Source organism: Hippoglossus hippoglossus, chromosome 15 (assembly GCF_009819705.1).
Source record: "Hippoglossus hippoglossus isolate fHipHip1 chromosome 15, fHipHip1.pri, whole genome shotgun sequence".
Lineage (NCBI taxonomy): Eukaryota > Metazoa > Chordata > Actinopteri > Pleuronectiformes > Pleuronectidae > Hippoglossus > Hippoglossus hippoglossus.
In genome coordinates this window covers 8,883,179-8,911,024 of record NC_047165.1, presented here as the reverse complement: position 1 = coordinate 8,911,024, position 27,846 = coordinate 8,883,179, and the positions used below count along the sequence as shown (strand labels likewise).

Below are 27,846 nucleotides of genomic sequence, written 5' to 3'. Positions count from 1 at the left end.
GTGCTGGTGACTCACATGTGTCTGAACAATCTGCTCAAGGATCTCAGGGAGAAAATAACCGGAAAACGTTTCTAAAGTGCCTCTGCATGTGAGAAGGAGACATTTTTATTTAAATGTTGTGTTGAGAGAACAACTATATTCTTGAATACATTTTTTTCTATCACGTGGAACCTTATTGAAAACAGCTTTTGATGTCGGTTATGAATCTGAATGACCCGATGTGTTATGTGAGTAACGCAGTGTGGTATTTCAGATCACAAATAGGCCTATTTCCTTCTTCTTCTTTAAAAAGCACGGGAAGATCAAACAAATATTCAAGTGCTCTGGGGACGATAAAAAGGTAGAAAGAAAATAATAAAAAAAAGTCAGTGCAAGAACACGCTTTAAGTGCCCTGATGTTAAATTTCCTCTCTGTAAAGTACTTGTACTGCTCTTAGATCTACATCTTATATGGAATATCAAAGTATTAGAGCTCGCAGTGGAGTGATTAGCCACATCATCTCTGTCATTAAAAGTCACAGAGAGAGTAACTTTTAATGACAAGTTCCCTTATTATTACACTAGAAAATAATTAGGTTTTTAAAAGCCAATGTTAGGAACCATCCACTGACCTAGAAAACATAGAAAGTTTCTCAGAACATATTAAATATTTAGCTCAAATCAGATCTCTTATTACCTACACTAACAGAGGCATGTCTTTGCCTCTTAGTTGTTGTGTTCAACCAGATATCTTGAAATGAACTGATGGATTTACATGATGTTAGCTGAACAGGTGCAGGCCACGAGCCAAAGAACAATTGATTACATTTTGGTCGCGCTCCAGATCTGGTGTTTTCCACCATCAGGCAATTATCGTTTTTAATCCCAAACTAGGAATTAAAGGCCGACAGAGGCTTGATTCCAAATCCTGGTCTTAATGTCCCTCTCAGTTTGATACCACTGAGTCTGACGCCTCAACGAGTCTGGGCTTTGGCCAGGTTTGCAGTATACTGCAGGAGAAGGAGGAGGAGGAGGAGGAAGAAAGAGAGAGGGGGGTATTTTTAATGCTTTTCATTTTAATGAAGTTTGCTTTCCTTTTTTTACCCCTGCCTCCTCATTATTTGCCGGGATTCTTAGGCAGCGCAGCCCTCAGTGAGCCGCTGTCTCAGACATCCATCTAGACCTCTGTTCCTGGGGTAATTAAGGTTTGGAGTCACCTCAGGAGATGGCGTGGCTCCTCAACACAGCTGGCTTTTGGAAATCTGCATCACAGTGCGCAGGGTAATATGTGTACGAAACTGTGTCTGTGGGACAATATGTGTGCGTATCGCAGCGGTAGAGCCTCCGATTAAACGAGGGGAATTCGAGGGCAGCGCCTGATGTGAAGTGGGTGATGAAATGAAGAGCTATTTACAGAGTTCAGCGATGGGGCTGCGAGCCACAGTGCTATAGAGTTATAGGAGAAGAGCCTCGTGTCCTCCTGAGTGAACCTGTCTGACTCCATTGGTATTGTTTGGGATGACTGAGACATAATTGTTTAAAGAAAGGGGATATTTTAATCTTTATAATGGTGCTGCAGACAGAATCACACTATATCTGCCAAGAGAGTCCTGTACCACTTATATTAATGCTATAGTGCTGTTTTTAAGCAAATTACTAGGAACACATAGGCATAGAATACAATATATATACCCCCCCCCCCCCCCTAATTTCATAGAAAAAGAAGGCATGATAATATCAATAAATAACTGAACATATCTATAATTAAGGAAGCAGCACATTCCAGTTTGCTTCGTCACAACCACAACAACAGTTTATTGCTTTGTGCCCGAGACAGGCTCTTCAAGTACTTGGGAAGTCGGTCTGACAGCACCGCATCCTTCTTCCAGCCCAAAGTGAAACCCCAGTTGTGGCTTTGCCTTCCAGATCACAGCCGTCCTTCTGTCCCACTGTGGCGAGCGGGGCGAGGGCTGAACCCTGGTCAGGAGCTGGAGCCAAGGGGGATCCGGCCAGTCAAAGACTGGAGCCTGATTAACATTTGCATCCTATCTTCGTCGTTTCCGTCGCAGGGAACTGCTGGCGGTGTAAATAACCAAAGCAAATGTCTTTGCAAGTGCTTGAATAACAAGAGCACAACACAAGAGTGGCACACTGCAAGGATTCTTGAATACAAAGAGCACAGCCCTGTAGCCCCAAGGGAGATGCTTTGATTTATTTACAAACTGTTGGGCTCTGTGATAAGTTACAGCAGCAGCAGCAGAGGAGTCAAGCGCTGGTGGTGCATGCTCACGTTGTTGCCAAAATGAAAGGGGCTCAAAAAAAAAAGGGAAAGAACCAGGGCTCTCATCTCCTGGCGTCTCCTCCTGACAAGAGGCAGCTCATTTGTCCCAGACTATCTCTGCCACCGCCGTCAGATGATCATCCTTCCACGGCAAGATTAAGGTGATGCCGCACACGCATCCTCTTTTCAAAGGTGTGTGTGACTGTTGTACATGTTTTGAAGGCATGCTCGGGTTTGATGCCCGCGCCTCTGACAACTCACAGTCGCTACTACAAATGCCTCCCTGTGTAAACTGCCTGCCGAAAAATCTGCCCCTCTTTCGACTCCTCTTTCAGCTTCATAGCCTATTGCAGCCTGTTACGTTACATTTTGACGTCAGTGATGATGTCTCGTTGAAAAAACTAATAGTCTGCTGTCCTCCTCTCAAGGGAGTACAATCCCCCTTTCTTTTCACTTAGTATTTTCTGGGATTCAAAAATCAGGCATCACACCTACATCTTTAACAGAAGATTAATTCCATCCGACCTTAATTACTCCTTGAAAGGTTAAGCTCATCGCGGCGTATTAATTTCACCCAGGCGTTTCAAGATCGTCCATGGAGCTTATGTAACGGCCCATGTCAGATGAGTTATTTTTGTCATTTGTGTTTTGGCTGCTACGTCAACATACTTGACAAGTTTCTACATACACTGACTGATGGCTTGCGGTGGCCAATTTCTGTGATCATGTCACCGCTTTCCTCTGCGATATGAAGCAGATCCTTCTTATATTGGAGCCATATTGGAGCTTAAAGAGTCATGAATCTGATTTTCAGTTACAAAATACTGAGGGAAGAAACTGCTAGAAAAGCCATTTTAGTATTTATCAGAAAATATAGCTCAATAATTGACTTTTATGACCTGTAATATATATGTGTTAGTGTTTATTTGAACAATTTAATATACAGATCTAATAGGCTCGTGTCACATTTGAATATTCACTATAGCATGTGATGCTGAGGCACTTTGTCACTTCCAGTCCTGCCCTCTCATTAAACCAATTCAGTTCCAATTCTTGAAATTTAACAAACATACGATTGTGATAATTCTTCCCCTCCTGACAACAACGAGAAAGTATCTGACCGCCTGACACTGGAAATCTGAAGCACGAAACTTCCCAGCCTGAAGCTACGAGCCACAGAGTGACGTTCGCTGCCTCCACGGCCACGAGCCTCTTATTTTCCTGATTTTCCAGATAGCTGCTTCAGCCTGTCCAAAAATGAAATGAGGGAGCGAGAGAGAGAGGGAGGGAGAGAGAGAGAGAGAGAAAGAGAGAGAAATTGTACGAGAGTATTTGTGACAGGAGGGGACGCAGGGGGAGAGGTGACATATTTACTCTCATTATGTTTGCTGAGTCCTCACTAGATGGCAGTGTAGTGTAGGAATATCGCTTGACAAGTTTCACCAGATATGACATTAGAAACTTTCCTGGTCCACCCTCCCCTGTGTGTGTGTGTGTGTGTGTGTGTGTGTGTGTGTGTGTGTGTGTGTGTGTGTGTGTGTGTGTGTGTGTGTGTGTGCGTGTGTGAAGTCAAAACTTGGGGAGTTGTCTTCCTTATGGAGACAAAAAGCAATTCCCCATATGTTTTAAGACTGGTTATGTTAGGGTTGGATAAAAATTGGGATTAGGATTTTGATTAGGTTAAGGTTGGGTTTAGGTTTAGGTTTAGGTCAGGTTAAGTTTAAGGTTAGGCTAAGGCTAGGATAAGGTTTATAGACTAGGTTTAGGTTAGGCTTAGGTTAAGGTTAAGGCTGGATGAAGGTTATGATTAGGGTTAGGGTTAGGGGTTAGGTGTGTGTGTGTGTGTGTGTGTGTGTGTGTGTGTGTGTGTGTGTGTGTGTGTGTGTGTGTGTGTGTGTGTGCGTGTGTGTGTGTGTGTGTGTGTGTGCCCATTAAAAAAAATGAAATGCAATATCCACTCAAAAATTACAGCGGTACACAGAACGTTTCAGTCCCTCGCCATTTGGGAGTTTATCTTAGTAACGTGCCGCCATCAGACCGTGACCTTTGACCTCGCTGGGTGTGCTCTCTGACTGGGGCCGTCCTGTGGGTGTGGCTCGGGCCATTACGGAAAGCGCAGGAAATTAATGTTTTATCAGCCTGCGCAAAGACAACAACAACAGTGTAGTGGGTGGGAAAAGAGAAACGTCTAATTTTAACTCATCGGCTGCTGCCAAGGAAAATAAAATCATCAGAGGAGCGCTTCCTGCTGGTTTCCCTTTCAAAACATCTGGATTTTCTTTAGATTGATAATATCTGTGTTTATCGAGAGCATAAATATTTTAGCCTTGTTGAGATAGGATGCACGACAAGTTAATGTCTTTTTCTGTATTGTTTATAAGACAAACTACACGCGGGCCCACCTATCAGAGGCATGCACGGTCTGCTGTATCTCATATATAGCGTTTTATTACGCGTGCATGTGTTGCTACAGCCAGACAAGCTGTTAACCCACTGCCTACAGCACATAATTCCCTTTTAATTCTCTGCAGCAATGCAACACACACTCTTCAGAAGCCTGATGTATTCAGGTGGCGCAGTGAAGGAGGGAGAGCAGCACATCCCACTCATTCACTGTAACAGAGTACGTGGGAGGAGGTGACAGCAGGCGAGCTTTCGCTGTGTGCAATGTTCTCCTCGACAGCAAATTTTAGAACATGAGGCACGCTGAATATGCAGAGGGAAAAATATGGCTGCTCTGAGATGACTGCAGTTTCCCTCCATGTCTGATTAGATACTGATTCCTGCTTCATTAAACATTCAATCCTCACACATTTTTTGTTTTGCAGTGCTTTGAATCACATGTATGCAGCATATTAAATATGTTGAGGTGAAATCTTGTGCCTCCCTTTTTTTCTGTTTTTTTTATTTCCCAGTCCAGTCCAGCCTGATCTGAGGAGCCCGGTCTGACACGTTTCCCTGCCTTCCTGTGAGAATAGGCAGCCACTGTCACAGAGGAACCGAGGGAGTTCAGGAGATCAGAGGAGGCAGAGCAGCAGTCGCCTCCTCTTCTGGGAAACCAGATGAACCTCTTCAAAGTGATAATGTAAACAGCTCTGCAGCAACTGGTGGAACTGAGGGAGTTTGGGGCAAAACGTGAGGAATTCTCCGGCAGTGTGAGGGGGAAAAAAACGACCGGTCGTGTAAGTTATATTCTTTTCTTTTTTTTTTTGCTTTATATCTGCAGGCATTCACCTGAGCTGCGATCAAAGAATATATATTTGATGTGTGGGCTTTGAAGCTTTTTCAGAGTGCAAGGTTATTTTCAATGAAGGAAGCGTTATGATTCGTGAAGATGGACTTATTTTAAGCCACAAGTTGTGATACATGCTTTTTTTCCCCTCCTTTCCTTGTGTATAGATAAAAAAAAATCAAGACATTGTGCACATGCATTTGTAGAAGCAAGACTTGATTGTGTCTGTTTCTCGTAGCATTTAACTTCGCAGCAGATCCTCATTGTTAAACTGGCCCGTCTGCAGCTGCACTGTCAACTCCAGCTGCAGAGGCTTCAAACAGCTGCTTTCAATTACTGTCGCCCTCTGGAAGCATTACTCCGACAAGCATTTGTTGACTTTAGATGTGGGGCTGGGGCAGCGCAGGATTTCGTAATCTGTGTAGCCTGGTGATGTGAGTTATAGACGGCCGTAAAAACCCCAAAAGGCGGGTCGTGACCCAAACCCTTTCACCCGTGCAATGGATTGTTCCCGTTCCAGTTTGCACTTTTTATTTTATTTTATGGATTCTACGTTAGATCGAGTTTTACGATTGTCGTCGCCTCCTCACTAAATGAGTTTTATTAAAATAATAAACGGTATTCTTTTACTGCGCTGGATTTGGACGTTTCCCAGTTTGCGCGAAAGGTCAAGTTTAAAGACGTACGTGTGCGGTTTATAGGAGATTCGCAGCTTTACCAAAGTGAAAATCACATCTTCATTTTCCCACAGTCTCGGTCTGAACGTGATAACAAGGAATGTGTTACAGCCAGACCGCTTCCTCAGTCTCGGTTAAAGAGAACCACACACTAACCACCAGATCTCCAACATGGAGGCCGTCCAAAGACAACCACAGTGGGGAATACGGCCAGCTTCTCCTCTTGGGTAAACAGAGTTCGTCTCTTTCCGTCGTTTTCACTACTTTAGCGTTCGTGCGTGTGAGCGATTACATGATTGGGTGTGTTCGCCAGTGCAGTTCTTCACACGAATTTGAAGCTGATCCAGCTGTAACAATGTAAATAGTTTCAGGTTCAAAGTGTGCATGGTTGCTGCTACCCACTCTGCAGCAAAAAACTCCAACACTTCCTCTCAAAAGCTTTGCACACGTTTTGCTTAATGCAATTGTTTATTTTAATTTACGACAATAAGTACAAGATCATGTTTCCAGTCTGGGAAATGCAGTTTCACTCCTCTGTGCTCAGTGATTTGTTTTGGAAATAGAGCTCTCCCCTGGAGTTTGGCAGTGTCGAGGTTTACATAATGTACTGATCAGTCATTTGAATTGTCCAAACGTCCATCAAGTGAGGCATTAAGACAGCAGTCTAAATTATTTCAACCTAATTAAACTGTCTGCGTGACAGAGCACATAACTGTCACAAAGATAACTGAGCATTTGAAAACATTTACTCTCTGTGGATGTTGAGGGGTTTTTGCAGGCATGTAAACTGTGGTCTACTCTGCTACGACCCATGATCGCATGGGGCTGACAATTCACATTATTTAAAAATATTAATTGGAAAGTAAATCTAAGATCCCCAGATTACTGTGCTGTCACATGGCTCCAAACAGATGGTATAATCTAGCCTGCACTCAGAGTTAAGGTGACCCCGCAAAGGCCAAAGACTAATTATCAGAAACTGGATATCTGAGAGGGGACTGGGAAAACTCTGACATATTTCAAAGAGGTTTAGCTGGAGAGAAACACTTCAGATCTCAATCTTTGAAAAAATCAACACAGAACACACTTGGAAATTGTGTAATCAGGAGAGATTGGTCTAGAAGGGATCACCAAAAAGTCATATTAGACAGAGAAGTGAATTTTTAAGTGAATCCTTATCTAAATGTGACATTTAAGTTATTCCAGTTTAATAAAAAACAATTAGCCAAAAATTCTAAAATTCAGTTTTGGCTTTGTCATCATGGGGTATTAAGTGTTTTTGATATTTTGCATAAGGCTTTATAACAAAATTGTGAATAGCCTACTATACGAATCCACTCAAGAAAAGACCTCATACTTGCACATCAAGGGAGGCAGAGTAACCAGTGCTATCATTTCTAATATGATGATAAGTATTGATTTGTTTTTCCACGTGCTGGTCCAGTTCTAATTTTCCTTTTTCTTGTCCTGTGTACGCAGATATCACCCTCTTGTCTGTAATAGTGGATGTTATCTAGAACCCATCCCCCTCCTCCTCCTAATTCAGCCTCAGGCAAGAGCCAGCATAAGCATTGGTTACCACAGCAACCATGCTGATACAGTCCTGTGCAAAGTTTTCATATTTTTAACCCTAACCCCTTTAATCTTTGGCACTGGATGTTTGCCGTTTCTAAATGTGTAATGTATAAATATTTTTAGATGACGTCTGCAAAAAAAAGACCCCCCTTGAGCAAGCTGTATATTTTTTGTGCCTGACATGTAGTTCTTGAGAATTCAGGCTGAATTTAGATCACTGTCGTCCTCCTGACAGCTTGAACAGCGGATGAGGGACGGAGGAAAAGAGAAAAGATGACACGTTTCTTTTCAATGAACTGAATTTTATTGCTTTAAGAGAGGATCTGATTTAACAAGGAGACATTAAATATCACAACATCCATTGAAGTGTGGTTTGATGTCATCTGGCATTACTACAAGTCATGTGATAGATTGGCCTGAAATTATTTAAATTAAAATGACCTCGAAAGAAAAGAAAGAACTCAACTATGTGAAAATGTGCCATGAAAAATAATCAAATGCTGGTTGAAGTTTTATAAAAACATAATACAGTGTGATTACTATTTATCATTATGATATTATTATGGATTTACTGATTAGAAAATGTGTTGTGTAAAAAGTGAATTACATTAAATGAAGTAAAAAGGAACAAGCTCCAGCTTTAAGACTCATTTTCATTTATTAGGCTCAAGCCTCCATGCAACCCTTAAAGGATAAGCAGTGTAGATAATAGATGGATGGATGGATGGATGGATGGATGGATGGATGGATGGATGGATGGATGGATGGATGAAGTGCTACTTAGCCTATAAACATCCTCTTCATTTTTGGCAGAGATTTTGCCAAATTTGAGAAATTAACCCTGATGATGTCATTGTGATGACAATGATGTAGTTATACCAACGCTGCCATCTTGTAGATTTGGAGCCAGAGTCTGCACAGTAGCGTTCAGGGGGCGGAGAAGATACATGCACACGATCAATCAGGTCTTAGTTTGCAATTATGACGTTTCACCAGTTTTTATAGCATCAAATAACTAATTTGATCATTAAACTTTTGTAGTTTGGTACATGTCCTATCTGCTAACATGGAGGAGGTGGGATTTACGACCTGTACTGTGGCCAGCCACCAGGTGGCTATCAAGACACTTTGGCTTTCTCAAATTGCACACAGACAGTTTTGCACTGTTAATAATACGACTATAGTCCAGAAGAATGACCACTCAATGTCCTTGTGTACATTATCTCTATACACCCTCACTGTAGAGTTTGTAACTACTTCATGTTCCTGCCAAAAACTTTTCCCTGTTCAGAGAAACCAGATCAAAACGCACCGGCGTCTCTTTCCCATTACAACATGCTCCGTCAGTGCCTGCCATGGTTCCAGGCTCCCTCATCTCAAAGCTCCACCACAACACGACACCACTCATCATTCACATGCTGATGTCTCTGTCACCAGTTTTACGACGGTTCTCCCACTGGTTCCTCATCTCACATGACACATTCACAGCTCTCACCTAAACCTCTCAGATGGAAGAGTTGCGACTTTTTGCTTCGTCATAGTTTCTTGAGTTCGCTCTGCACAGAGAAACAACAGTTGTTCCCTCTGATGAGTTTTTCTTTTGTTTTCGAGTTTCTGTGCTCAACTCAGTTGGTGGTTTTCCATCAACCTACTCCCAGCCTTCGGTGTTTATATTAAATTATTACCTACTTTGTGTTGAATGATGCACAGCACTGTTGAGGAAAACAGGAGGATTTCAAAGCTGTAAATTCAACACAGCAGGGATTTCAGGAGAACTGATAAAGTAAACTAGAATGAGGGCAGAACTTCCCCAAAAAACTTTTTAGTTGCTGCGTTATCATTTGCTTTTTAATGATGCTATTTCCTGGATTTGACATTATAAGGGGCCAAATTCCATATTTCATTGTGTTCATTGATTTATCTGGGAAACGTGTGTGTGTGTGTGTGTGTCTGCATTTTGAGATTATTTCCAGGGCAGCGACAAAGCAAAGGTGAGCTTTTATCTGCGGACATCAGTATCCTCTGTAGTAATATTTATGAATGAGACGTCAACTAATGACATCTGACATTTGGTCAATGCCTCCGAGGTAGACTGCCCTCGCTGTAAAGTTCAAACAGTCAGCAAGAATGCGGAGGCTGGTGGGTGGGAGGACGTTGTGCGTCTGTGTGTGCGTGAGTGTGTGTGTGTGTGTGTGTGTGTGTGTGCAGACATTTAAGCTTGTTTCCGTGGGAACTCTGCCAAAAACAGGGAGGCAGGGTTTCAGAGTTTGAGGGGGTCACACTGCTCCGGAGTGAGAAAGTTCTGCTTTTCATTACATCAACCCATATGTCCACATTTCTGCTCTGCCTCCCAGACTCCACTCTGTTTCCTGGAATTGTGGCGTCAGTGTGTGATCCAATGCCTGCCTCTCCTCTGTCTCTTTCCCCTCAAATCGAGATATCTGTGTATCTGTGCATGTCTGATTGCGTGTGATTAAAGGGGTAATAACTCTATAGCAGGAGCAGGGTGCCGTGAAAATGAGAGTTTCCAGAGTTGCATTGGCCCCCTAATATGGAGTGCATTTGAATAATGCTAAGATCCTCTTCGCAGAGGCTGACCAGCAAGGCAGAAAAGAGCTGAAAGAGAAGAGGGATGCCTGCTCTATTTAGCAGGATGAATCTGCACAGCTTCATATTCACTTTCATCTTGATCTCACTTCCCTTTAACAGTAAGAGAACCAATTTAACTCACTTGAAGAAAAGCAGTGTGCAAGTGTTTTTGAAACAAGCCAGTGTGAGGCTCCATTAGCCGGTGTTATAACCACTATATTATCATTACGTGAACGAATGTGCAGCATGGTCACGAAGAAAGTAGAGCCTACATTAAAAAGTGAGGAGATCGTGGATAAATAATCCAAAGTAAGTTTGGTGCAGTTAAACTTGAGGCCCATTACAATATGCACTGATGTAAAGGTTTGGTACACTTGGGAATAAATGTGATGTGACTACAAGAATTAGAAATTAGAATAATGTCTCCTCCTGACAAGAACATCTGGATTTCATTTCTTCATATGTGCAAACATCTTCTATTTTGGAAAACTTATTTTTCTGGTGGAACTGCTCACTTGTTCTGGTTTTGGCTTCATTGATGAAAACCTCTGCTGTGTTGATGAGAGAACCTTCGCCAAGGAGGTTGTGTTTTCACCCCTGCCTGTTTTGTTTGTTGGCTGGTTTGTATGATTGCTTGTGACTAGTTGTTAAGCAGGATTACACAAAAACTGCTGGATGGATAACCATAAAACTTGGTGGGGGGGTGCGGCAGGGGTCAGGAAGTGAATTTTGGTGTGGATCCAGGATTTTCTTCCTTTTTTCTTGAACATTGCGAGATTGTTTTTCCACATTTTTGTTGATATCTCAGTGAATGAATCATGGATCTTGATGAAAACAATCAGGCAGGTATCGGGGACTAATATTAATGAGTGTGAGTCATTTGGTGCAGATCCAAACAAAAACACTTATGTAGTGAATTTAAATGGGGTTTCACATGGGGACTGTTGGGCCTTCGCAAATGTGTGTGCGCTACCGAGAGACATTGTAGTTAGTAGGTTAGTTTAAAGGTTTATTTGCTTGTGATGCAGCATGGGTCAGGAAAGATTTTGACTCTCAAACTTTGCAAGATAGGTTGTTTTTCAACATTTTATCCGGCAGGTTTATGGAGATCCAAATAAAAAAAATCCAGATCTAGTGAATTTAAATGTGGTTGCATGAGGGGGACTGTCTGACCTTCTGCTTGTTTATGTGTTATTTATGAAATGAAGCTGCAGGAGTTCATGAATCACACGCACCGAGACAGAGAGAGAGGAAGTTTAATAAAAAAAAAAATCCTCCCTAAGAAGTGAAGTAATCCTGTATCCACAATCATGCATCTGAATTGTCAGACTGTGGCAAAACCTGGAGAAACAAACTCCCCACAAAAAAGGAAGGTTTCCAAAAAAATCCACACATAGGAAATGTACAGTGGGATTACAGGGGAGGGGGGGGGGGGGGGGGGGGGGGGGGGGGGGGCTCACCTATGAAGGCTGAACTGTTCCTGAGTGGCTGCTTCCTTTCTCCCGCTGAATATCTAAAGGGCCTGGTGGTGGGTGGATAAGTCACATGGTCACTTTTTTCTTTTTTCCCACACAAACACACCCACATCCTCCTCCTCCTCCATCCAGGCGCTTCTCACTCCTCAACTCTCCACAGCGGGCAGCCGGGCTCTGCTGCGTCTGGAGCGGTAGCGGCTCCAAGTTGAGAGCTTTTCATTTCCCTGTTTGTTTGTTTTTTTGTTTTTTTTGTTGTTTTCATTTTACGCACAATGTATCCGAATCGGAATTAGCAGCGGTCCGCTTCACGTCGGGTTCCCTCCACGTTTCTGGAGCCTCTTGTGGGAGAAAGTCGACCTCACATCGTCCCGGGGAGACACGAGCACTTTGTTTCAGGTACATTTTCTCCGAACTCGCTCCAACAGCTTTTTTACGCGCGGAGCTTTGTGTTTTGACGAAGCTCCTGCAAGTCTGAGCCACTCACCCACTACTACTACACCATCACCCTGTTAGTTAAAGTGCTGCGGTGGGTTTAAAGTTGTAATTAGATGCCTCGAGTGTTATTTAGAGGCAGCAAATGGAAGAGCTGTGTCTGCGAGATGAGGTTGAAACCGTTTGATTTCCAGGCCCCAGACTGTGTCTCCCGAATCACCCCCAACCCCCCACACCCAGGTAACACTGCAGCTCCAGAGGCGCTAACTGCTATTCAAACCGGCCCCTTTCTACACGAGGCCTACCTTTGTTTACTGCTCACAGGGTTTGTATTGCCTCTGGCCGAGTTGTAGAAGTGGGGGAACTGTTGTTGCTTTTCATCTCGCTCTCTATAAACCCGGGGGCCCCCACATCTGTGCAGAGAAGAAGGCGAGAGTCAACTCCTCTAAAAAAGTGAGGGAGTAGAGAAGTAAGTGTTTGTGGAGAGGTAACATGTCCACATTAGTAGTTGTGTTATGAAGCTGCCCTCCTGTTAAAGCACTTTCCCCAATGTTCTCAGCTGCCACGACCGAATCATCCGCTCTTTACTCACAGAGCAGCATCACTCATACAACAATGCTCTCCACTCTTTTTTGTCTCCCTGTAATTACATGAGTCACAGCTGCATCCACGCTGTATCTGTTCTCGCTGGAACGACACCCATCCGTTGCCCCGACAGGCTGATTGTGAAGCGAGCTGCGTTTTTTGTGTTTCGTGCAGATCCCAGACGAAAGAGCAAGGAGGAGGAGGAGGAGGCCGCAAGGTGAGGACATGAGTGCTGTGGAGGTGAGGCCGTCGCCGGGGTCCCTGACCCTGCCCCTGTCCAGCAGCGACCCCAAGGAGCGCTACCTGGATCACCTGGAAGAGAGGACCATGTCACCGGACCTGAGGGAGGACTTCAACATGATGGGGCAGAAGAAGAGGGTCACGCAGATCCTGCAGAGTCCAGTATGTATCCCGCAGCTCCATATAAGAGTCCACCTACACACTAGCTTTCACCGTGGATGAGTAATAAGCAGCCGGAGATATGCGATGCTGTGATCTTCTCTCAAGAAAGACTGCATTGTTTCCTCCTGTTGATTTTGAAGGCCACTTTATATGCTCGGCTGTGCTTAGATCTGTGTAAAATATTGCCTCTCTTGCTGCTGCCATAGCTTTTAAACATAATCTAATGCAGAGTTGCAGACAGAGCGATGATGAAATGTGAAGCTTCTCTTACAGAGAAAGTCCACTTTAATGTGTTTATAAATAGTGACACTTCAGTTTTCAATTTATGTTATTACCGGTTAATACTATTATAACCACAGCCCGACCGACTTGGTGTCCTTGGGGACCAATCGACATTCAGATGAATGGTGGCGTTTGGGTAGAGCGCGCAGGAGCCGGGACATGACGTGGGAATTCATCTGCGGAAAGCACAACAATCAGTTGTTTTTCAAGTGTAATGTTTGTTGGTTTTCTTTGTGCACTATAAAGAGAGGGGTCAGTGTTATTTAGGCCTAGAAACACGTGTCAGTATAATGCAATATAATTCAACAGTACTACAAAATGATGAAACGGTTTTACCTCTGTGATAGAAGGATTAATTGTACACATCTTGTTTTATTGTGTCAGTCCGACTTTATTAATGCACCTAGTAAACTCACAGCCAAGTGTATTTAATAGCCGATATTATCTAATATAAACCACGAGGATGATAAACGGATTAGCCCAGTCTGCTTAGATGGAGTACAAGGAGGTGCAATAAACACATGCCAACGAAGTGCATGGAAATAAGACGAGCCCACACTCATCTGTGGTTGCGTAACAGGCCCAACAAGTCGACCTCTTCTCATCACCATGGGAACTGTGGTGGGATGAAGCAGAATGCCGGAGCTCAGCTGCAGCACACACAGCAAAGTCGTTTTCTGCTTCAAGATTCACAGGCTGCACTTAATAGTAGAAATTGATAGTCAGGTTTAATGCTCCTGGTTCTAATGAAAAACCCTGTTCACACACAAAGAGGCAGTCAGTGGTCTTCTCGTGATTTGTGTACTGTAGTAATAAGGAGGGTCTGGAAGCGCGCCGGGCCCCCGGACACATCCTGAGGGCGTGTCGGAACAAGGTCAAAGTGACATTGTGTCTATATGAGTTTGTTAGGTTACCAGATCTTTAGTTTTACAATAGTGTTTGTTCTCCTTTCCTCTCACCTCACCCTAAAAGAGAAAACTCTTTTCTTTTTGTCTGCAGGTGTTTAAAGACGAGCTGGAAGGCCTGATCCAGGACCAGATGACGAAAGGCAACAACCCCACAGGTCTCCTGGCTCTGAGACAGATCGCCGACCTCGTCATGGCCAGCACCGTGGGAGGGCTGGGCCCTTTGACTTCGCCCATCAGTGAGTGGCAGTGTGTTTCAATGTGTGTGTGTGGACGCCTCCATCGATCTCCCTTTGGGCCTGATTGTCATTCAGCGTGTATACTCTCTTCTGTGTGCATTATGCAGACTGAATATCTTCATTGTCACAGGGTGAATTCTCAGGATTCTAGTGACACTGAACGACCCTGAAACAGTGGTAGAGGCAGAAAGATGTTGACAGCATTCCTCATAGTCAGCATTTCTATTAAGTTGCCCTCATGACCAGTCTTGGTAATCAACTAGAGCTGTTTGCAGGGTTAATTATTTGAGCATAAACTCTAAACCCCATTTTCCTGAAAGAACCCTGAAGCTGAAAAGATCAATTTTGAAAAACGTCTGACAATCCGAAATGTAAATATTTGTGAAATGTCACAGTAACAGTAAAGGCTGTGCCAAGGCAGCCCTGTTTCTTTTAAGATGCCTAAGTGGCTGTAAAAAGATATGGTCCTGTATCATTAAATGTCCTTATACGGCGTTCTAGTCCAAAATACCCTTCGGTTTCAAGCTCAGAGTTCTGAGAAAGTCCTTTTTTAAGCTTCAGCTGCAGAGTCTCACATTTCACGTGGAAGCAAACCATGAAAATATCCTTTAAAACATCCGAAAAACTTCAAACTCTTAACTGATGGTTATGTCTTGTGGTAGGCTTCGGGATGGTGAGTCCCATCAACGACTTGTACGGCATCGAGTCTCCCTCGTTTGCTAAAGGGGAGAAACTGGGTCGCTGCAGGCTGGCCAGCCTCTACAGGCTTGTTGACCTCTTCAGCTGGGCTCGTTTTACAAGCTCCTACATTACCGTGAGTACAACTCCACAATCACACTCCACTGCACACCTGCTTATGTATGCAGCACCCGGCCCTGTGTATCTTTACCTGAGCCCCCGCGGTCTCCCGGAAGGCTTAGAGGGGAACACCTGTCTATTTTCAGAAATTATATCATATTATTTATAGTTTGGAAAAGTAAAATAAGATTTCTGAATATGAATTGATCCACGGTAGCAGGAATACACAATGAGGTATGTGGCAAACACCTGAGATGACAAGATGTGAAGCAGCTCCGATTTTCCCCCGAAGACAAAGTTTCATCACCCACACCCACATTTTTGAGGTTTTCAGAGGGAGGAGAGATTTCCTGTGTGGGAGCAGAGTTTCATTTACCCTTGAATCTGTCAAATGTGTCTGCACTGACTAACCCAATCCAACTTTTTGAAGTCTGAAGAGTTGGTCTCCCACGGCGTCAGTGATTTGTAACGAGATTCTCGACCCTGCGAAGAATGACTTAATGGGGGTGACACTCCTGCAGAGGCATCAAGAGTCAGAAATATATATAGTGTGTATATCTCAGTCCCAGATTCTCCTGAAGGAGCTTAAAACTGAGTATTATAATCAGCAGTAGAATCGCAGGTGTTTCACAATGAGGAAATGTTATTTGTATTATTATAATCTCGACATGTTCCGGGTTCTGATTTGTTTTTTCTCAGGTGCGTGTCAGTACAGAACAGGACCATATTCTTATCAGTCCACGAGGTCTGTCTTTCGCTGAGGTCACGGCAGCAAATTTGGTAAGCACAATGTGTGTGTGTGTGTGTGTGTGTGTGTGTGTGTTGCTGTCATGATTCAATTGTGAGTAACAATGCATTGTCATGTCAGGGGTTGTCGTGAGCTCTTCTACGGGCACTTGGCAACATTTAACTATGTCCTATCTGAAGCAGTGGTTATGCAAATCCACTGAACACTGAAATTTGAAAATGTGAGAGAGGAGGAGGAGGAGGTTGTGGAAGTGCAGTGACACATTTTCAGAACCTAAAGGGAGTCGACTGTCATTTACTTTCCTTTGCGTCATTAAATGTAAATGCCCTTGAAAGGTGAATTAATATGGCCAATAAAGCAAGAAGAGTAGTAATGAGCCAGATGTAAACAAAGCAGGTTCCCAAATATATGAAAATGGAGGGAAACATTCAACACATTTTGTCAAATGTGCCAAATATCCCGGACATGGGAGTTGATGTTGATGATTGGCTTCACTCATGGGAGATGTCATGTCATCGAACATCACATACAGTCTTTGGTTTGGTCCACGTCCCATCAGCTAACCTGGAGGAGGCCAGGGTTTACGATTATACTGCAGCCAGCCACTAGGGGGTGATTGAGAGGTTTCGGCTTCACTTTTGGGAGCTGTCATGTCATCCATCAACTATGATTCATCTGTTCGTCTCCCTCCCACATGTAGGTGAAAGTGAACATAATCGGTGAAGTGGTGGACCAGGGTTGCACCGATCTGGCGATTGACCACTTTGGATTTACGCCTCACGCTGCCATTTACTCCATGCGCCCGAGCATGAGATGCATCATCCACATACACTCCCCTGCCACAGCTGCTGTAAGTTCACCACGAGCACCTTTTAAATGATCTCCATCGTAATCAAAGTTTAAAGTCGCTGCTAAATGCTTATTTTGCACCAGAAGAGAGGGGCTGAATTAAAAGCAGCCCCCCGCCTCTGGTTATTTTAGATGCAGATGCCCTTTAGCTTCTACTATTTCCTTTGAGGCTGGGCTGTAAAATGCACAACATGTCATGAACGTTGCCGTGTTTAGGTTTTATTTGTGCCCGATAGCAAGAGTGAGAGAGAGAAAAAATGTCTTTATTTAGACGTCGGTGCGTCACAGACTCTTGTTGCCTTTATCCCACGCTAACAGGTGTCCTCGATGAAATGTGGAATCCTGCCCATTTCCCAGGAGGCTTTGCTTCTGGGAGACGTGAGCTGCTTCGGTTACCATGGCAGCCTGGATAATAAAGAGGAGAAGGTGGAGTTTCAGAAAGCTCTGGGCCCGACTGCCAAGGTACTGTCAAACCAAGGGACTCCATTAGTGACACACTCACTTTCACTTGAGATAGAGCCGGCTGTCAACGACTGGACGGAAAAATAGTCACCAGCTATTTTATCATACTGTTCGCACCAGTGGGTTTATATGAGGCCATTTATACCCGCTTGTTTGTCAATGTCAATACATGAAATACTATTACTCTTTGCTTATTAACTCCATCCATACACATTTTCTTTAAAACTATGATTTATATTTTCTTGTATTCAGTTTGAATCACTTCATTAAAGGAACAGATACTAAAAACAACTTTTAAAGGACTAGTCTGACAAATATCTTTTTGTTTATGTCTCAGAAGAAGATTAATAACAGTCTCGTATCTGTATGATGAATATGAAGCTAGTGCCAGAAAAGTAGTTTTACCCCCAAAATGCTGAACTATTCTTTTAACCATCTTCATACATCTACATTAAAAACAACTCTTGATATAATTCAACAAAACTATGTAACATCGAGAATCAACATCTTTCTGACAAAGAATCAGTAAAATCTGTTGACGGCATCAGTTCAGCTCATATTTACAGACAGTCACTGGAAGAGCACAATGATCAGACTGTTGTGTTTATGGCCGATAAAGCAGACGAATAGGGTTATTATTATTGTTAAGTTAAACCAGTGCCATGTCCGATGTGTTGGAAACATTTGCAAATTAATGCGGAATTAATTCATTTGCATTAGCACATCTGGATATGCTGATATTGACTTTCTATGTTTTGATTTACTGTTTTAAACGAGTCAACTCTGACTTCATCTTAGAGTTCTTCCCCCCCCTGCCCGCTCTTTTTCTCTCTGTCACACACACACACACACACACACACACACACACACACACACACACACACACACACACACACACACACACACACACACACACACACACACACACACACACGCTGACAACAGACCCATCTGTCATAGTCAGACTGGATAAAAAAATACATCTTCCGACTACATGTTAATCTGCATATAGAGCGAGGAGCTTAGATCTGATCTCTAGTGGAAACACATTCTAATGCCAGCTGTGAGCTTCGATCCGTCCACTGATGTAAATAGCAGGTATGACCGATGCCATAGTGATTAATGTGGCCCACTGCCCATCTTAACTGTTTCTTGTGTTCTACAGGTGATGATCCTGAGGAACCACGGGCTGCTCGCGATGGGAGAAACAGTAGAAGAAGCTTTTCACTACGTGTACCACTCACAGCAAGCCTGTGAAATCCAGGTAGGATGAGAAGCTCGATATTTTGTTCTTGACACTGCCTCCGCCTGGTCATGAAATGTAACTGCACCATTCTGGTTAAAACAATTTGTAAATTTGAATACGGTACCAATACGATACTGATACACAGTGTTACTCATTAATAAGTGAGTTTCATGTGTATGAATCACTGATACATTTCACCAGATGTTTTTCCTTTCTTACAAATGAGTCAGAGTTACTGCAGAGGCTGAAATGAAATGAGAACTGAAGTCAAACACACTCTATGTTTGAACAAAGACAGAGAGCAGTGTTCACAGTCAGAGCCAGGTGGAGTCCTGCCGTGTTTCTCAGACTCTCCGGCTGGGCTGTTTTTTTTCCCCATCATCCCGTTGTGTCTGGACTGCATTTGTTTTTCCACTGTTGTTGACACATTGACAGCTCCGTTAGCAAATAATTACAATTCTATTTGAACTGAAAACCAGACTGTGTCTTTGACAAGAAAATATTTAAAATGCAGAGATGAACGTCCTCTGTCTGAGTAAGTTAGCAAATGCATTGTGGGAAATTGTCAGGGGTTTTGCTATGAATAATAATTTGGCTCCAAAAGTAAGAGTTGTACAATAAGTTTGTAATGGTGTATTTTTTAGGTGAGTGCGTTGGGGTGTTCCGGCGGCGTGGCCAACCTCGTGCTGCTGGACCGCGAGAAGTTCAAACCCCTGACCCACCGAGTGGCCGCTGCCGGGGTTGTGATGGACAGAGAGGTCAAGTGGAAAGTGGGCGAGGCCGAGTTCGAGTCCCTCATGAGGATGCTGGACAACCTGGTGAGTGAACCCTGACCCGTGCCTTTTACCCATGATGCTCTGGGTTTCCCGTCTCAGGCACTTCCTCAGGAAGTGTCTGATTAGAGAACACAATGAAATTGTGTATTTTTGGTAATTTAATCAGAAAATGGTTTGTGTAATCGAATCGTATTGTTTTACGGAAGCCGCTGAACATTTTTCACTTCAATTACAGAATGATATAATTATCATGAGAACCTGCTGAGCCCACTGGTATGTTTGTCAGTGGTTAACAGGCTGTCATCTGCTCCTGCTACTCCCTCACTACTTCTGTGCTGTGCCGCAGTTTGAACCCTGCTATTCTAAACCGCACTGCTAATGACCAGAGGCTGACGTGTTCTGTGGACGCAGAAGATGTCAGCCCGTGTCTGTTTGAGTGAGCTACTCTCTAACAACTGTGGCTGGAGTGGGCTGCAGCTGTGTTAACTCTGTGTGATCCCAGCCTGCCCACTCTCTCAATCATAGCTTCCAGATGGCGAGGCGTGCTGTGACCAGTTAGAGCAACCCAGACCTCACAATCACTCAGTGTAAGGACTCCAGTGGAGTCAGAGTAGGAAAAGGATCTGGCGTTCTCTCAGACGCTGTTGAATTTAGTGCCGGGTGCACAGAATATGCCATTACACCCGCTGCAACAGGAGTTCTGGTCTGACAAGCCAGAGGAGTTTGCCAGGTTGATGAAAGAGATCAAGTTGGAATTTATCCCAACGGTGAAATTTTAAACAGAGACAACAGGAGCCCTGGCTGCAGTAAAAGTCCCGTCTCATAATACAGGAGGGAGCGCATGATTTAGAGATAGACCTGCACGAACACACACACACACGCTCACACACACATTTAACAGCAACAAAAGATGAGACTTGATGCTTTACTTTCATAAACCAAACAAGGAGAGATAACCCTTCTAAAAACACATGAAGAATGTGGACAAAGAGAAAGTACGTCAACCAGTTTGATGATCAAAATGAAATAAAAAAGTCCCCTGCCATTAATAATCTTCTCCCGTCCACCCATCTTTCTGTTCATTGTATGAAAAAGGAATGAGTCATATAAAAAAAAACAGCTAGTGGAAACCAAATAATGGGCTGTAATTCTCTCTATTCAGATGGTACAGAGTGCTACACCGGGTCCAGTACCTAAGAAAAAGTTGTGTAATGGGTAAAAAATATATCTATCTACAGGCACGGGTCAAAATTAACATGGCTGCAAACTAAAGTATGTTTTTTTCTGGAGAAATCAGACATTATAGTGTGAGTTTAAAATCTAAATCAAGCTCATATGAAGCCTCGTCAGCCACAAGGATTTGTCTTATTTTGACAGTCTACAACATCACCTTTGACCCCTTCACTTCCACTCAAATGACACTGTCACTGCCAACAGCAACTAGCAAGTACATGAAAATGGATCTCACAGCAACAGAAATAGCCAGTGGTGAATACCAAATTGTGGATAACACATTATCAAAGGCCAAGTCGGTGAGAATAACGCTCCTGGTGGCTTTGCTGCTTGTAAAAAGTGCCAAAAAGTATTAGCTTTTGAGTGACTGTGTGTGTGGCATGTTGTGTTTAATCACGGGTGACGATTCAGATCACGGAACATTTGTTAATGGCTACAGGGGGGGGGTCCAGATTTTACTTGGAGTAACAGGTGGGTAACAGGTCGGGTCTGGTTTGGAACTATACATGTGCATTTTTGGAAAAATGAGCCCGGGCAGGAATCTGGTACAGTTGCTGTATTCTGTATTTTGGTGCTGACTTTTCTTACAAATAATAGTTCAGCTTATAAATAATATATAAATTAACTAGATCCAGATTTTTATTTGGATCTGCACCAAATTTCACAAACTCATAAATATAATTCTCCTAAATATGCCAGATTCATCAAGATCAATGGATTGTTGCCTGAGAAATCAAGGAAAATGTTGAAAAACACCCCAACTTGCAATGTTAAAGAAAGGGAAAAACCACCTGGATCCAGATTCAGATCCGCATCAAAATTCAGTGGTTTCTTTCCTGACCCAAACCGCACCACTCCACCTAGTTAGGTGGTAATCTGTCGTGTAGGTTTTGTGTAATCCTGCTAACTAGCAGACAAACAAACAAGCAGATGAACACATAACCTCCTTGCTCCAAATTGCAGCTGTGACTGTACAACATTGTGACGACCAAAGCTCTAACACAGGTTTTTTCTTCTTCCCTTTTTTTCTGTGGAAAACTTGTCACATTGCCTGTGAGAAAACGCCGGTTTTCATTTTGATTGTAGTGGTGTACTGCCAGCTTCAAACCTCACTGTGCAAACTGCGAGTTCCCATCAGTAGATTTCCAGTCGTCTCTCCGGGTCTTTGATGTATTCTTAACAACTCACAACAAACTCCTTCAAAACCAAAGTTTTTATCTTGTCCCTCTGAAACTGGGCATGTCGGCAAGAATGCTGTTTGTATATACGGGGGTTGTTTAAATATTAAACAGCATTGTGTAAGTGGATCTTATTTGGTGCATGTATCCTTTGAACTTTGTGTCTTGTATAGTTGATATTTTCTATTCGGTGGATATGAGATAGGACTGAAGTGAAAAGTGCACGAAACTGTAAACAGCTCCATATGTGACTGATAAAGTTCCATCTCTGTGTGACCTTCCAGGGATACAGAACAGGCTACGCTTACAAGAACCCCATAGTCCGTGAAAAGCCCCGCTCCAAGAACGACGTGGAGATCCCTGCCACGGTGTCCGCTGTGTCCCCGGAGGACAGCGAGTCGGGTCTGCGCAGCCCCTTCAAGTTTATGGCGCAGAAACAGCAGAGAGAACGGACCCGTTGGCTCAACTCGCCCAACAGCTACTTGAGAGTCAGTGTTCCTGAACAGTCGCCCAGCGGGGACGTCAGCCCCAGGACTAAAACCACGGTGCGTTGATCTTCATGTCAAACTGCAACATGAAATTTAATAATCTGATCCTCCTCTGTTTTGGTCCCTGAAGGACACCGAGAGCATGGGAGCCGCCGTTCCTTTAGATTGCCCTGCCCTCTTGTGGCAAGTTTGATGAATGCATTTATTCTTGTATTTATCCCAACAAATCTTTTTTTTTTTTTTTATACTCTCAGTGGATGAAGTCTTCACAGCCAGGCAACAGCGTGGGCACCTCGATAAAGATTGAGGACCCCAACCAGTTTGTCCCACTCAACACTAATCCCACAGAGGTGCTGGATAAGAGGAACCGGGTCAGTGGAAAATATCATCACACTTACAAGACTAACAAACTTAATTCCATTCATTGTACTCTTTGTGATGTATGGCACAGAAATTGGTATTAGATATGAAAGGGCTGCAGCAAATGTTTATTTTCATTATTTATTATTTTTGCTGTTTATTTGTTTGATTTATCAATTAATTGCGTTTGCAAAAAATAACTGAGAACAGTGAAAATTGCTATTGTTGCCAAGATTAAAAATAATCCATATACTCAGAAACTGAATGTTTAGCATTTCTACTCGACTAGAACAATTATATGATTATTTAAATTTTCTCCACAGACAAGAAACTCTGTAGCATAGATGCTCCATTTCCATACAGAGCAAATCAGCTAGTGTCGAATGCCGTTAAGATATAATATACAAATTCAAAGAATCTTGAACCAGGTTTAATATGATTGTACAAATTGTCCAACTGTTCCAGATAAAGGAGCAGCACAGAGGGGACCAGATGACCTCAGGACCAAAGTCTCAGTTACTAGCAGACATTGTTGTGGACACCATCCCAGGACCAGTGAGTATATGAGTAACTTGTAAAAAAATTACAGGTAGAACCATTATGCATTGGTGGCAAGTCTTTCTCAGTTGCCTAAGTACAACACATTATTTCTCCTGCAAAGTGCGATGACTCACTCAGACACCATAGCAACGTGTCCTTTTAAAATAAGAAAAAAAAACACAGCGCTCAAGCAAAGACCAAAAAGAAGAATCAGAGCTACTTGAGTTTAAAGGCTCACATCACACACTATGTTCCCTTTTTTCAATGTCAAAATTTGGCACAGGAGGATGTTTCAGCCTCGTCTTTTTCACTGTGGCATTCAAACTAAAAACATTTATCAAAAATATGGATATAAGGTTTATTTTATATACTTCAAGACAGTCAAAACATTCAAATCTATACTGAAAAATCGTCAGTGTGACACTGGATGAAATGATTCAGCGGCTGTAGCTGTCCATTAACCAGGGGGTCATTGGTTCGATCCCCGGCACATATGCATTCTGAAGTGTCCTTGGGCAAGATAATGAGCCCCCGACAGCGATGAATGGTTTGTGATAGAAGGACGCTGCGTATAGAATCGTGTGAATGCGACTTTTGCTGTGAAACACTAGTGATCGATGAGACTGTAAAAGTGCTACAGAAATACAGTCCATTTACCGTTCGAGTCAAATATCCTGAAAACAGCTGCCTACTGAAGTCAGTGAATCAGTGAAATGGATTTGGATCTGTTAAACAATTAAACTAAAAGATATCTGTACTGATGCGGCGGATTTCTGTATGAAAGCAACAAGAAATGCATTTGGTTTTGTTAAAGACGTGATAATCGTAATCATAGAGATAAATATATAACCAGTTTTCATTGTTCCATCTGAGAAATGACTTACATTTACTACAAATACATAATAACAATGCTATTACATCAGGTGACCACAATGTCTTTCTCATGCTCCCGGATCTATCAGGCCTTCATCATTGAGGATGAGGAGCACACCCGCTCGCTGCCTCCCAACCCCTTCAGTGATCTGTCAGAGAAGGTGCTGGAGGAGTACAAGAGCCTGGTGGAGAGAAAGCAGCAAGGACAAGAAGGTACTTTTCTTTTCACTTCGTCTACAGAGGTCAAACTGTTTCTTCTCCACTACAAAGCCTATCAGGGCACCGCTGCTCTGTAGAGGCACAGAAAGTTAATCCTGTTTGGATTTACACTGGTTCATATCACAATTAATCCCAAATAGATTGCGAGTGTATGATGTTTGGAAGTTAATCCTTTCGGGGGTCATGGAGATCATGAAAGAAATTAAGATGCAAAAACAAAGGTGATCTCAGGGAGTAACAGCGATATGTGGCTTCATCAAACCAGGGCAACAGGGAGACATTTACATTTAGAGTGTATGACCCATTAAATGCAAATCACCGGAGAGTTATGCCATCAAATTTAACTTGTTTGACTTTTGGATACACATTAATTAAACACTATTGAGTTGCTGTTTCATGATCTGATTTCTTATTCAGTATAATGCTAATATTTCAAGTAGAGCCCGACTGACTTTTAAATGTTAGGGGCAGATTCTGATACCGATATAGCAGCAAATATATAAATCAAAGAAATGTAGTTGAGTTTTGATATTTATCAGTTCAATCATGAAATTTATTATAAATAATTACAAATAATAAGAAAACACAAATACAACCGAATATATATATATATATATATACGTAAAAATTTAAACATGAATACGCATCTTTCCTGCATCGTTGCCTCCACCCAAGGGTTGATGTTTACACTCCTGTTCGTTTGTTTATTACACAAGTTTACGCAAAAAATACTGTATGGATTTCTACGGAACTTGGTGGAAGGATGTGTTATTGGTCATTAAGAAATCTCAACATTTTCCTTGATTTCTCAGAGAATAATAGATGGATCTTGATGAATAAAATCCCATGTTTAAGCTGATATTTCCGAGTGTGTACAATTTGGTTCAGATACAAATAAAACTCTGGTGAATTCTAATGTGGGTTCCAGCAGGCACTGCAGGGCCTTGGGGGAGGAATGCGCTGTACTGCGTGACGCTCTAGTTGAATCCGTAAAACAAACATTTTTATATGGGCAAATATAAACACGGATACCAACACCATCTGTGAAAGGCTCGGCCAACTGAAAAATTGGTCAGGCTCTTATCTCCAACGTCTGCTGTATTACAAGTTTGCCATACTTATTGCAACATCATAAAAACCCATGTCCTGGCTGGTGTTTGGTCCAACTTGAGTAGTCAGTTCCCAGCCTGGAGCAAATGTTGGAAACTATCTTCTCTGAAACAAGAAACTTCCTCCAAAAAATTCCATCAGGACAAAAAAATGTCAGACAAAAGTCAGTCATGATTTCACTCTTCAGTGAGTCGGCTCCCAGCGATGGTGACAGATGAGCTGCAAAGACACGACTCACGTCAAACTACTCATGTCTTGGTTATGAGTGTAGACGAGGAATATGTGTGTGTGTGTGGGGGGGGGGAACATGTCTACAGCTGTGTATCCGAGTTGCACCTTTAGAATCAGAATCAGCTTTATTTGCCATGTACGTGTACACATGGGAATTTGACTCAGCTCAGTGTACTTACAGAGAAAGACACACAATTAACAACAGAATACAAAAAACTAGCTAAATAAACATAACTACAATGTGCAAATAGAGTTAAACTGTACAAGAGTTTTATTTTTACTGTGACATTTGTGAGTCAGTCCTGGAACACGTCAGCTATTAGAGATAAATGTTTTTAACCAATGGATGGAATCCCACAAAATCAGAACAGCAGAATTGGTGCCTCAGTTAAAAAAATCTAAAGACCAACATTTATTACGTTTTTATATATTTATTTTATTGTTTTAATGTTGTTCTTTTATCTGTTTCGGTTCATTGCATTGCTGAGTATAATTTTTGCATTTTGATAACATTTTGTAAAGCACTTTGTAACTCTGGTTTCAGAAGGTGCTGTAGAAAGGTTTTATAAATTATTATTATTATTATTACCATGACATTAGGTCCTGACGTTTATGTCCCCCTCTGGATGAATTCTAGTCACTTTGATGATTCTATGAACTTTTTATCTAACACCATCATCAGTCATAATGAGTCCAGTAATTTGTGTTCCGTCCAAATATCTGCAAAAATAATCACACTCGTATCTGCCTCCGCTATACTTTGTGTTTTCCGAGTGAATATAAGTACTTGTGTCAAACAGTTAATCAAACACGCTGCCCTTTATTAACTTAGCGGCACTCACAGGTAACACCATTACCTCAGCTACTCCCTGCATCCCATAATGCCCTGCATACGCCAACCTGATTTCTGTTGGGCCAGACACATGAGGCTCCCTATTGTTGATTGTGATACAATCATTATCTCAAGCAATAATACCTCATCTCCCCTTTCTAGGGACTTCATAATTAGAAAATATTAGCATACAATCATGGCAGAATAAGACGATGATCACGACTGTTACCTGTTAGCATTACTGTTGTGAGAATGACTGACCTCGGATGACTTTTAATTCTTTTCACAGAAGATGATGATGCCACTGACGCAGATGAGATGACCACGTTTGATGGCTCCACCATCTCCCTCTCCCTCTCCCCCTTAATGACGCCAGTCAAACAAGGTAATGAGCTGGTCCATGGGTACTGAAGTTATTAGGAGACAAACCTCTTTCACACCAAAATTAGGTATACACAGTTTTGTATCACGGGGGAAAAGGTGATTTACTCCTCTTCCCATTCCCTGTAGAGGAGTTTGCCCCAGTGGGTCATTGGAAAAGCTTTATAGACCTTTACTGCTTTCAGACATGCACTGAACTGCGGACATTTATCCGGAGGGGCTGTGTGTGAGAACGCAGATATCAGAGTCAGTTGCTAGGGATATTTTGCTGAGTTTTTTCCCTGCCAGCCCCCTAGTAAAAATATCTGAGTGAGCCCGTGTGAGAATACAACAGAGATATGTCCGGAGAACTCACAGCGAGTGAGTGGGCGTGTTCGTGACATTTTCAACAAAACTGAAATGGAAACAAAAAGAATACGAATAAAGGTGCCATACATGTAGAAGAGTAGAAGACACAGACAAAGACGGCAACTTGGAAAGACAACGAGACAAGGGAGCCTTTGGAGACAAGAACTGATGCTGGTGTTGATGTGCTGTGAACTAAAACACATGATTTCCACACCTCGTCTGAATGTTCCAGACATTATCCAGTTGTTATGAGCGCATCAGACCTAGAGAATCTCTTGTTTTGTTGTTGATATGAGAAGGACAAAGTTCAGAAAATGTCTGAATCCAATTTTCTGGACATTTCTGGACTTACATGTCTGAGAACGTCTTTGGCTGCTTGTGTCTGTGTTTGATGTTCCTCTAGTACAAATCTGTAAAAAGACAAGAAATGAGACTGAACATTTCATGTATTGTTACAGCCTCATTACACCCCTCATCATTGACTTGGTTTCATCTGTTGACAGACTCAATACCCAACGGGA

At 42.6% G+C, this 27,846-nt stretch overlaps 1 protein-coding gene across 4 annotated transcripts in view; it reads left to right on the top strand.

Moving 5' to 3' along the window:
- The first annotated feature begins 5,006 nt into the window (after positions 1 to 5,006).
- add3b (adducin 3 (gamma) b) overlaps positions 5,007 to 27,846 on the top strand; it is a 24,659-nt gene continuing 1,819 nt past the window's right edge. The window contains exons 1-16 of one of the 4 annotated variants that reach the window (XM_034608562.1): positions 5,008 to 5,415; positions 12,105 to 12,204; positions 13,000 to 13,227; positions 14,509 to 14,653; positions 15,316 to 15,467; positions 16,151 to 16,231; positions 16,900 to 17,049; positions 17,367 to 17,510; positions 18,676 to 18,774; positions 19,401 to 19,574; positions 22,228 to 22,488; positions 22,686 to 22,802; positions 23,257 to 23,346; positions 24,294 to 24,417; positions 26,886 to 26,981; positions 27,829 to 27,846. The exon at positions 27,829 to 27,846 is cut by the window's right edge and continues 1,819 nt beyond it. In XM_034608562.1, coding sequence (XP_034464453.1) covers positions 13,051 to 13,227; positions 14,509 to 14,653; positions 15,316 to 15,467; positions 16,151 to 16,231; positions 16,900 to 17,049; positions 17,367 to 17,510; positions 18,676 to 18,774; positions 19,401 to 19,574; positions 22,228 to 22,488; positions 22,686 to 22,802; positions 23,257 to 23,346; positions 24,294 to 24,417; positions 26,886 to 26,981; positions 27,829 to 27,846 — 1,828 coding nt within the window. In that variant the 5' untranslated portion in view covers positions 5,008 to 5,415; positions 12,105 to 12,204; positions 13,000 to 13,050. Of the gene's footprint in view, positions 5,443 to 11,819; positions 12,205 to 12,999; positions 13,228 to 14,508; positions 14,654 to 15,315; positions 15,468 to 16,150; positions 16,232 to 16,899; positions 17,050 to 17,366; positions 17,511 to 18,675; positions 18,775 to 19,400; positions 19,575 to 22,227; positions 22,489 to 22,685; positions 22,803 to 23,256; positions 23,347 to 24,293; positions 24,418 to 26,885; positions 26,982 to 27,828 lie in introns of those variants that run through there. The other 3 variants (XM_034608564.1, XM_034608563.1, XM_034608561.1) reach the window with 3 other exon arrangements.